The following is a 10,878-nucleotide window of genomic DNA, read 5'->3' as shown; positions in this document are numbered from 1 at the left end:
GCCATCTCCAGTTGTCCTGATAATATATCTTACCACTGGATCCAGATGTCTCTGGAGGAGAGAGTAAGTTTGGTGACCTTGCACAGCCCTACCTTATTTAAATCCAATGCACTGCAAGTTATGCCAGCTGTCATGGCCCTTTTTGAGAACTAAGAACAAAGAACGATAAGCCCTCCTACCAGTGGAAACCTTCTCCCCATACTTCCTAAGAGCCCCGCCACCCAGATCACCATCCTTACTTCCAGACTAGGCCCCATAGTCATTGTCCAGAGGAACAAACCTTCTGGAGATGTGCCCTGGCAACAGCTACAGCCCCTTGAGTGCTCAGCAGTCATAGCCACTGAAAACTAAGAAAAGCAAGTTGTCACCCCAAAAGTCCTTGGCATCATTATTGGATTCAAGGGATATGGAAATGACAATAAAGAAGATGCATTCTCATATGCCTTCCTGCTGAACCCTAAAGACTATTGGGTCTTTCTTTCTGAGCTGCATATCAAACTTAATATATGTTACCTTTTCCTATTCAAATTCAAACTACTTGAGAATAGAGATAGCGTTTCTTTCCTCCTTGTGTCCCCAGTTCTTAACACATTGTTTAGCACATAGCAAATGCTTAATAAACATTTTCTGTCCCATCTGTCCATCCCCACTTATTCATCAATTTATTCCTAGTCTGGTTTTCCCATTATTCCTTTGCTTTAATTCTGTGCAAGTAAGACTCCAGATCACCTTTTTCTCTTTCCACTCTCAGAATTTAAAAGGCTCCCTGAACCTTCTTCATTTAGGCCAAGTAGGAATGGTTACTTCTAGGTGCTAATGGACTCTTTTTGTACACAAACTACTGAAATAAGACTCAGATACATTTCAGAGGAACAGCAAACAGTCTTCTCTGGGCATTTTATCAAAGGAATTTGGGAAGGACTCCTGGGACATGAATTGAACAATGGTGAAGGGAGAGAGAACTTCAGAAGCTTGCTCTCCCCTTCTCCCTCACCCATCTTACTCTTGTCTGGACCTTACACAGAGCTTGTGGGTCAGGCAGCTGTCATCTGTAAAATGAGAGCCGGACCAAGTCAATTCTTAAGCATCTGTCCTCCCTTCCAATTCCAAAGGCCACAGTTCCATCATCCCAGGCTTGTAGGAATGGGTTGATGAAGCAGTCTCTGACAATAGTGATCAAAAAGGGAGAGGAGAAAGTAAGGTAGTAAATACAAGTAGTATGTGGAGTCAGTGAGGCAGTAAAATATAGGGGGAAAAACACTGGAACTGGGTATCAAAAGATAACTAACACTTGAGTTCTGGATTTGGCTCCTCACCAATTGTGTGACCAAGGACAAGCCAAATGACTCCTCAGATACTCAGTTTACTCATCTATAAAATGAGGGGTTTAAGCTAGATCCAGCATCCTTGACCTGGATTCAGTGGAATTTAAAAATATATATATTTTAATAGTTATATTTTGATATAATTTTCTTTTTTATCTCAGGTATTTTATTTTCTGCATGTAAAAACATTATTCTGAGAAGGGGTCTATAGACTTCACCAGATAATCAAGAGTCCATGATACAAAAAATGGTTAAGAATCCCTAGGCTAGGAGCAGCAGATAGGTGGTGCAGTGGATAAAGCACAGGCCCTGGATTCAGGAGGACCTGAGTTCAAATGCAGCCTAAGACACATGACACTAGCTGTGTGACCCTGGGCAAGTCACTTAACCCTCATTGCCCTGCCACCTCTCCCCCCCCCCCCCAAAAAAAAAAAAAGAATCCCTGGGCTAGATAATCTCTAAGGTCCCTTAGGACTCTAACATCCTCTGGTTTTAATAGAAGTTATGCTCTCCTAAGACAAATTTGAAACTCCTAGATATATGCCCTATATGTTGTGGTTATGGACTATTTGGGCTTATTAGTTATTTCCTAACAGCATCAGCTGTCTTCTAAGACTCTAAGTCCATTTTAATAAATAGGAGTCAGAAAAAAATACAGATAAGAAGTGTTTTTTGGTGTACTGGAAATACATGGGGTGTGTTTGGGGGGGGGCACATATAATGTACAGAGATAGGGCCTCCATACCTTGTTATAAGGCCCATCTCTGACATACACTGGGCAAGTCACTTAATCTGTTAGTGGCTCTGGTCAACTAAGTCTATCAGTTGTAAAGAAAATATTAAGTTCAGCCAGGGGAAGTTTTTCATGGAGACTTCCCTTCACCAATAAAATCTTAGGTACAAGGGCAGCTAGGTGGCACAGTGGATAGAGCACCTGCCCTGTAGTCAGGAGGACCTGAGTCTAAATCTGGCCTCAGACATTTGACACTTACTAGCTGTGAGACCCTGGGCAAGTCACTTAACCCCAATTGCCTCACCAAAACAAAACAAAATCTTAGGTCCACTCAAGCTATATAAATAAATAAATAAATAATGTTGAAGCCACAGTCATTGTTCCATTAAGGTCGCCTCTCCCACAGCCATTGATATTTGTTTCTTTATCCTCTGAAAATCTTAAAACTCTCAGAAATAATCACCATGTAAATATATGTCTTGTTTCAGAGAGGCAGGGGGAAAACAGGGATCTCCTCTTTAGGTGATACTCATTTTTCATTCAAATACTAACCTAAATTAAACAACACACACACACTCAGTAAATTACGTGAGTGATTTAAGAATTATCAGGGCCTGGCTTTAGATATTTGACACTTGACACTAGCTGTGAGACCCTGGGCAAGTCACTTAAGTTTCATTGCCTGGCCAAAAAAAAAAATTATTAGGGTCTCTCAATTGTGCAAGATCTTGTTTCTCAGGCCACAAAACAGAGAACTTCAGCCAAATTCCTATCAATAGGCCCCGCATCAATGGCCTGGCTCTTTTCCAGTACTCCTGCAACACAGAAGACTTGCTGGAGAAATAATATTACAGTGTCTTATTAATCCTTTTTTCAAAAGTGACTTCTTTCTTTGGTTTTTCCAAACAAGTGCAGCCCCCAAGTTTTCTTCACAGGCTACATTTCTGGTAATGTAAGTGGCTAAGAAATGCAGCTGAGTATCTAGAAATCAGTTCTTAGTTCTCTTCTTACTGACTGAAATTGATTGTCTATTTTTTCATCATCTCTCCTCCCCTAAAGCATTTTAATTAGTTCCAATCACTCCTGGTGAAGAATGCAGCAAGCATTGCATTGGCTCTGAAGGCATAGGTTGTATCTAAATGTGTTCAGAACAATTGTACAATGGAAAAGGTATTTCTGGTCATTGTGCCAATGCATCCAAATTTTCCCCTGATTGATTCAGCTGCAGTGCATCAAGGCTGAGGGAGGAGACTGCAAGAATTGAGGTTGGTAGAAGCAAGACTTGCTGTGTGTTGCATTGCTCTTGTTTCTATAATTTAGCTACTCTTCTTCTTCCCTTTTTTTTTTTTTTGGTGAGGTAATGGGGGTTAAGTGACTTGCCCCGGGTCACACAGCTAGTAAGTGTCAAGTGTCTGAAGTCAAATTTGAACTCAGGTCCTGCTGACTCCAGGGGTGGTACACTATCCACTGCACCACCTAGCTGCCCCGATTTAGCTACTCTTATAAACTTCCATTCCTGGTGATGGAAATATTTAGTTAACTAACTACATTTTGAAACTACCCTTTTCAAAAAAAACTAAGGAGGTTTGCATTACTTGTCTGCATATTAATTTCTCTTACATTCCTGGGTGCATTCCTAGTAGGATTTAATTGGAATATAATTGTTGGTGTATGCTAGGAAACATGAGATCTTGGGCACTAGAGGACCCATACTAAACTAACAACATCATACAAAATATGAAAATCTTGTAATGCATTTGCCTTAGATCCCCTTTTATCCTGAATCATTGGCCTAATCACCATGGTTTACTAATATAATTTAATTTGCAATTTCTTTTGCAGATTCTGTAGCTATTCACAGAAACACTGCTGTCTTTATCACTCTTTTCCATATATGTCGTGTAAAATTATATGTGGTCACCTTATTTCTGTCGCAAATTTAGGGAAAATTAGCTGGGGTTTCTAATATATTGCTACTTATAAATTAGAAGCTTTAGCACCAGTTTGGGGGATTAAGCATTTATTAAAGCGTACCAAATATTAGGAAAAAGAGAAGATGTGGCTCAGAAAGTGAAGAAGGCCTATCTAGCCTGGAAGAGAGACAAAGAGAGATCAGCCTAGCCTCCTCCTTCCTCCAAGTTTTCCACCACGAGCATGTCTGAGAGCCTCTATGTCTGGAAACTTCCTGCAGTCCAGTCTGGAGGAGAAGTGGCCCTTCCACACTGCTCAAAGCTAATTGGCTAGCATCATTCAAATCTGTTAGTTTACTGGACTTGAAGGTGGTCCATGAGCAGTATGTGCTGAGGTCAGAATTCAGAGAACACACCCTCTGAGGGTCAGGCTTTCAGGTAGGTGTGGTTTTAATTAAGTTAACTTTAAGTGGGTTAATCAGAAAAGTCAATCCAATCAATCTTAATATTATCCCCTGGAGTGGGGCCTTTGGGCACCCCAAAACCCATTATTTTCTCACAAAAGGAAATTTGTTTTTTCCTCTGATCCTCCATTCTCTTCTGTGTCCAGATGTTGGTGGCAGGATGTTTGAAAATTCCCTGGCATAGGAACAGGACTGTCTTTCTAACAAAAATAAACAAATCACTAAATGTTTTTTGGAGGGGCAGGATTCCAAAAGAGTTTTCAATTTAGGAAAACCGATTTGAATCAGAAATCAGAAATCTAGCCTTTCTTATTGGAGTGAAGTCATTACTGTTTCATATTCAAATGTGATTAGAAAGCTTTTTCAACATTATGGGTATGGGGAAAGACCAGTTTCACATTGAGGCAAATGACTTCCAGCTGCCAGTTAGCAATTTAAGATCAAACAGGCAGAATTTGAATTTTTACTCCCCAATTTTTTATCCTAAAAGCTATTTCTGGCATTGTTTTATTTATTTGTTTGTTTATTTTGGTGGGGGGAGGTGGATAAAATTTTGCATTTTTTCTTCCACTTAAATGATATTTTTAACCTCAGAAAGAAAGCAAACTTAGAAACTAATCCAGAAAAGATTTAGTAAGTGATCTGAGAAAGGCAACTACAGATCAACCATTCCTATCCATATGCAAAACAGGAGGAAGTAACTCACAGCCCTGCCATATTGCTGTGGGTGGTGATTTAAATATGGAATAGTAATGTAAAGGGCAGCTAGGTGGCACAGTGGATAAAGTGCCTGGCCTAGAGTCAGGAACTCATCTTCCTGAGTTCAAACCTGGCCTGGGATACTTACTAGCTATGTCACCCTTGGCAAGTCACTTAACTTTACCCTATTTGCCTCAGTTTCCTCATCTGTAAAGTGAGCTGGAAAAGGAAATGGCAAACCACTCCAGTATCTTTGCCAAGAAAACCATAAATGGGATGACAGAGTTGCAAAGGACTTAACAACAACATAATCATTCACTTAAGTTTAATTTACTAGGTACTTCTAAAGCTCTCATTTAAGTAAGTCTAGCTGGATCTCCATTTCCTTATATATAAAACAGTTGGAAAGCAATATAAGTATAAGGAATAGAGAATATACCCTTCCATATCTAGCTTTAGAATTTTAAAATACTACAATGTTGTGATGGACTGTAACGAATAATAGATCATGCTATAGATCATTGTTAGTATCACATCTCTCCACATAACACCAAAGTCCTGGAATTTACTTCATAATAATAGAAGTTCCATTGCTCTTGATATGGGACTTAAGGTTGCCTGTGCTCTTTCCATGTGATCTAATCCCTAACAAACTTTCCTCTGCTTCTCATTCAATTAAATAAAATAAATTCTAGATATCTACACGAGTGATTTATAAACATTGTCCTAAGGTATGAAATGCCTTATTCCTATTAATTTTTATCTCAGAACATCAGAAATGTGATGTCCCGAGACAGAAAGGAGATGGATTAGTCTTAAATGATCCAATTATGTAGGATAAATTGAGACCTTTACACTTACTTAAAGGAAGTAAAGAGATTTACTTCAAGAAAGTGGTGATGCTTAATTCTGGGATTAAAAGAAAGGTGAGAACTCAGCCCTAGAGCAGAGCCTGGAAGTCCTCTGAAAACACAGGAGTTGTCACCTTTTAGGGGGTGGAGTAAAGGGAGGGGCTAAGCAGAAGAAGACACATAAATAGACCCCCACAAGTCAGTGCTAATGTCTTTTGCTGCCAGAACTCAAGAGGAAGAGCCACCTTGATTTGTACTGAGAGGAAAATCTGAGAAAGAAGCAATCAAAGGCCTAGGAACATGGATGTAAGAGAGTTAATTGAAGACCTCAAGGGAGATCTCACTTGCTCCATCTGCCTGGGCTACTTCGCTGACCCAGTGACTGTCAAATGTGGCCATAGCTTTTGCACAGAATGTCTTCTCAGGTGCAGGGAGGAAACCAATGAAACCTTAACCTGCCCAGAGTGCAGAGGAGTCATCAAATACAGTGACTTGGTGCCCAACAGGAGCCTGCAGGATCTGTCCATCACTGCCAAAATGCTCAGACCTCATTTGCTGCAGAGCATGGTGGGCCTGACTACCTGTGATCAACATGGGGAAAAAGAGAAATTCTTCTGTGAGGAAGACCAGAGGCTCCTCTGTGATTCCTGTTTATTAGCCCCAGAGCACAAGGGTCACCAAGTCCTTCCCTGGGAAACAGCTGCTGACAAGCACAAGGAGAAGCTCCAGGAGACACTGACTGTCTTACGGAGAAAAGAAGAGGAATTTAAAATGGTGAAGAATGTAGTGAAAAGGAGAAAGACATACTGTAAGGAGAGTACTTACAATTTGAAACAGTCAGTTGCTTCTGAATATAGAAAAATGCATCAATTCTTATGGGATGAAGAATATGAATATTTGCAAAGATTTGAGCAGCAGCTCAGAGACAACCTGGACAAACTGGAGGAGAAGAAGGCCAAGCTGTCCCAACAAATCCATAATCTGCAACGACTGACTTTAAAAGTGGTGGAAAATTTGGACAAGCTGCCCTCTGAGATGTTTCAGGATACACAAGGCACTTTGGAAAAGAATGAGGAGCTGCTACTTCAAAAACCAGAGATTGCTGTCCCAGTCTTGAACATATATTCCATCACAGGCTTGAGAGAAATGATCATGAGTTTCCAGAGAGATATCACTCTTGATCCTGAATCAGCCAATCCTCATCTCATTCTGTCTGCGGATTTGAAGAGTGTACAGTATAGAAGTGTCCCCCAGGACCTGCCTGACAACAAAGAAAGATTTGACAGTGCTCTTGCTGTTTTGGGGGCCCAGACCTTCACCTCAGGAAAACACTATTGGGAAGTAGAGATGGAAGATAAGACAGAATGGCAAGTGGGCATCTGTAAAGACTCAGTCAACAGAAAGGGGGAACTCTCGTCTTCATCTGAGGATATGAGGATCCTAGCAGGCTACACATCTGAAAATAATTTCTATCTCAGATATTCAAAAAATGACTTTCAAACGAGCCAGGCTTTACTCAATTTGGGCATTTTTCTTGATTATGAAAGGGGACATATTGCATTTTATGATGTTACAGCCAGATCCCTTATCTACAGTCCCTCAGATATGGAATTTGAAGGGCCTTTTCGCCCTTTCTTCTCTTTTGGCATTCATGACAAAGACAATAACTTTGCTGGATCACTCACTATCTGTCCCATTAGTAATCAGTAAAGCACTGTCAATGATGCTAATTACTAAGGGATACTCAATGCAATTGACTGAAAGTGATACTGAAAATGACTATTTATTTGAACTCTGTTGAAATGGTCAATAAAGTGATGTATGCTTATTAAAAACAATGAGAATAAAGGTTGTTGTGTTTATACTTGGTATATAAAGAGCAATAGCATTTTTTGTTATTGGTTGTTGATCTGCAAGCATCTAAATTGGAGATCATCTGGAAGGGGAGGCAGAAAAGGAACAGGGAAAAAGGACCAAGAAGAGAAAAAAGGGAGACAATAATTTTCAAGTAGAAAAGGATGATAAGGTAAATTTACAATGCTAAATGAATTAACAAGCAAATAAGTTAATAAATAGATAGATGAATGAAAGGATGGATGGATGGATAAACAAGTGAATAAATAAACAAACAACAATTAGCCAGACGGACTATGTGGCTTTTCTTAAAAATGAATTCATTGTCTTTTCTGTTGAAGATCAAACTTGGGAATCCTGTGTACTGAGCAATCCAGAAGAGAAACATTTTCATTGTGTTCTGTTGCATGAAGCACCCCCAAATTCTTCATTAGAACATGGGATAAACTAAATATGCTAGATCCATTTTGTGTGTGTGATTAAACATTGTGCTGAATTTGATGGAGGAGGCTAAAAGGGTTAAAAGATAACCTATTGATGTAGGAGGCAAAAAGGGATTAACAGCAAAACTTAAGACCCAAGCTTTAATTCAGATATTAGCTCTAAAAGGGAGTCAAATCCCAGTTAGTGAATAATTTACAAGTCAGGATATTAGGTTCTTGTACCCACAGAAATATGGTCCATAACAGGACCATAAAGGGTCAGGTCATATAACAATAAAGGAAATGCCAAGGATATAGAAATTCTAATGAAAAATGTGAAACTAGCCATGGGAAACCAAAAGAGACATGCGCAGAAAAGGCCAGATTTGTCCCCAGATTCACCTTATGACATGTAAACCCCCAAAACACACCTCCACTGAAAAAGGTACTTGCCTCAGGTGTTGGTTTAGGACCCCAGGAACTCCAAATTAGGATAATCCCTCCCCTGTACCTTCCAAAGGTGGAGAATATTATAATGAGTAGGAAGGTCCTCCCTTGTACCTCCCCGAGGTGGAAATTATTATAATGAGACTGATCATCAGTTTATCCATTCTATAAATATAACTCTTTTCTTTCAGTATTCGAGAGATACTTTCCCACTGTTCTGGTTCTCTCCCTGTGTTCACCCACAGTATTGCAATAAAACTTGGGAAACTGAGTCACTGAGTCTTGTAATTCTTTTGGTACAACTCACGATCAATTTGACCCGAATTCTATCCCACATAACTATCAACAGTAGCTATCAATAGTACCTAAAAGGATTAACAGAGAAACTAAGGTTTGTGTTCTTACAATAACCAAGAGGATTTGTCCCTATCAACCCTCACCATTAATAGAAGCTTAGGCAATAACTAGGGACCATTAACCATTAATATTCCTAGATGACAGGACACCTAGGAACCAGATTTCTTTTTTTTTGCAGGGCAATGAGGGTTAAGTGACTTGCCTAGGGTCACACAGCTAGTAAGTATCAAGTGTCTGAGGCCAAATTTGAACTCAGGTGTTCCTGAATCCAGGACCCCAGGAAGTCCTAATTAGGATAAGACCTCCCATAAACTTCTACAAGGAGGAGATTAAGGTAATGAAGAGATAACCTACTTTTTTTTCCACTATAAATATAACCATTTTCATCCCCCAAAGAGACACCTTTCTCCTTTGGGTGCTCTCCCTGTGGTCACTCACAGTATTGCAATAAAACTTGGGAAACAGTCACTGAGTTTTGTAATTCTTTGGGACACCTCATGATCAATTTGATCAATTAAACCAGTTTTTTGATAAGAACAATGGCAGTATTTGTGATTATGTAGTGATTCTTGGTAGGGAAATGTACTTGTCTCCATTGATGGGTTTAAAATATACTAGGTTTGGCAAAGGCATTTATCCAACTGGCTTTGTAAATCTTAGCTCTTCTTTGTTGATGTTTTCTTTTAAATTTTTAAAATTTATTTTAAAAATATTATTTATTTATTTTAATGTTTTTCAATTACATGTAAAGATATTTTTTGAGTTCCAAATTTTTCTCCCACCCTTCCTTCCCTCCCCACTCCTGAGACCAGTAAGCAATTTGATATAGTTATAAGTTACAATCCTGTTAACATATTTCCACATTAATCAGAATAAAAGGAAAGAAAAGATGCAAGAAAAAATAAACAAGAACAATTTAAAAAAGCAACAACAAAAGTGAAAATATTATGCTTTGGTCTGCATTCATATTCCATATTTCTTTTTCTGAATGTGGAGAGCATTTTCCACCATAATTCTTTTGGCATTGTCTTGAATCATTGCATTGCTGGGAAAAGCGAAGTCCATCACAGTTGATCATCAGAAAATGTTGATACTGTGTACAAAGTTCTCTTGGTTCTACTCATTTCTCTCAGCATCAATTCATGTAAGTCTTTCCAGGTTTTTCTGAAATCCATATGTTTATCATTTCTTATAGCGCAATAGTATTCCATTATATTCATATACCACAACTTGTGCAGCCATTCCTCAGTTGATGGACATCCTCTCATTTTCCAATTCTTTACTACCACAAAAAGAGCAGCTATAAATATTTTGGTACATGTGGGTCCTTTTTCCTTTTCCATGATCTCTTTGGGATACAGACCTAGTAGTGGTATTACTGGGTGGAAGAGTATGCACAGTTTTTTGTTTGTTGTTGTTTTTTTTTTTTTTTTAGTGAGGCAATTGGGGTTAAGTGACTTGCCTAGGGTCACACAGCTAGTAAGTGTTAAGTGTCTGAGGCCGGATTTGAACTCAGGTACTCCTGACTCCAGGGCCAGTGCTCTATCCACTGCGCCATCTAGCTGCCCCGGGTATGCACAGTTTTAAAGGCTTTTGGATATGGTTCCAAATTGCTCTCTAGAATGGTTGGATCAATTCACAGCTCCACCAACAGTGCATTAGTGTTCCAATTTTCCCACATTTTCTCCAACATATATCATTCTCCTTTTTTATCATAATAGTCAATTGGATAGGTATGAGGTGGTAACTCAGAGTAGTTTTAATTTGCATTTCTCCAATCAATAGCGATTGAAATCACTTTTTTAAAAAAATGTGG

At 39.1% G+C, this 10,878-nt stretch overlaps 1 protein-coding gene across 1 annotated transcript; it reads left to right on the top strand.

The window, feature by feature from the left end:
- Window positions 1–6,282: 6,282 nt before the first annotated feature.
- Window positions 6,283–7,692, top strand: LOC122747290 (probable E3 ubiquitin-protein ligase TRIML1). The gene has a single exon (XM_043993401.1). The coding sequence runs from the start codon at window positions 6,283–6,285 to the stop codon at window positions 7,690–7,692; it is 1,410 nt and encodes a 469-aa protein (XP_043849336.1).
- The last annotated feature ends 3,186 nt before the right edge of the window (window positions 7,693–10,878 follow it).

Source organism: Dromiciops gliroides, chromosome 3 (assembly GCF_019393635.1).
Source record: "Dromiciops gliroides isolate mDroGli1 chromosome 3, mDroGli1.pri, whole genome shotgun sequence".
Taxonomy (NCBI): domain Eukaryota; kingdom Metazoa; phylum Chordata; class Mammalia; order Microbiotheria; family Microbiotheriidae; genus Dromiciops; species Dromiciops gliroides.
Note: the sequence above shows the minus strand (reverse complement) of the source record. Positions and strands in the feature narration are given on the sequence as shown.

Bases quoted from the DNA above. Each gene is read 5' to 3' on its own strand.
- LOC122747290 (XM_043993401.1), top strand. From the start codon at position 6,283: ATGGATGTAAGAGAGTTAATTGAAGACCTCAAGGGAGATCTCACTTGC.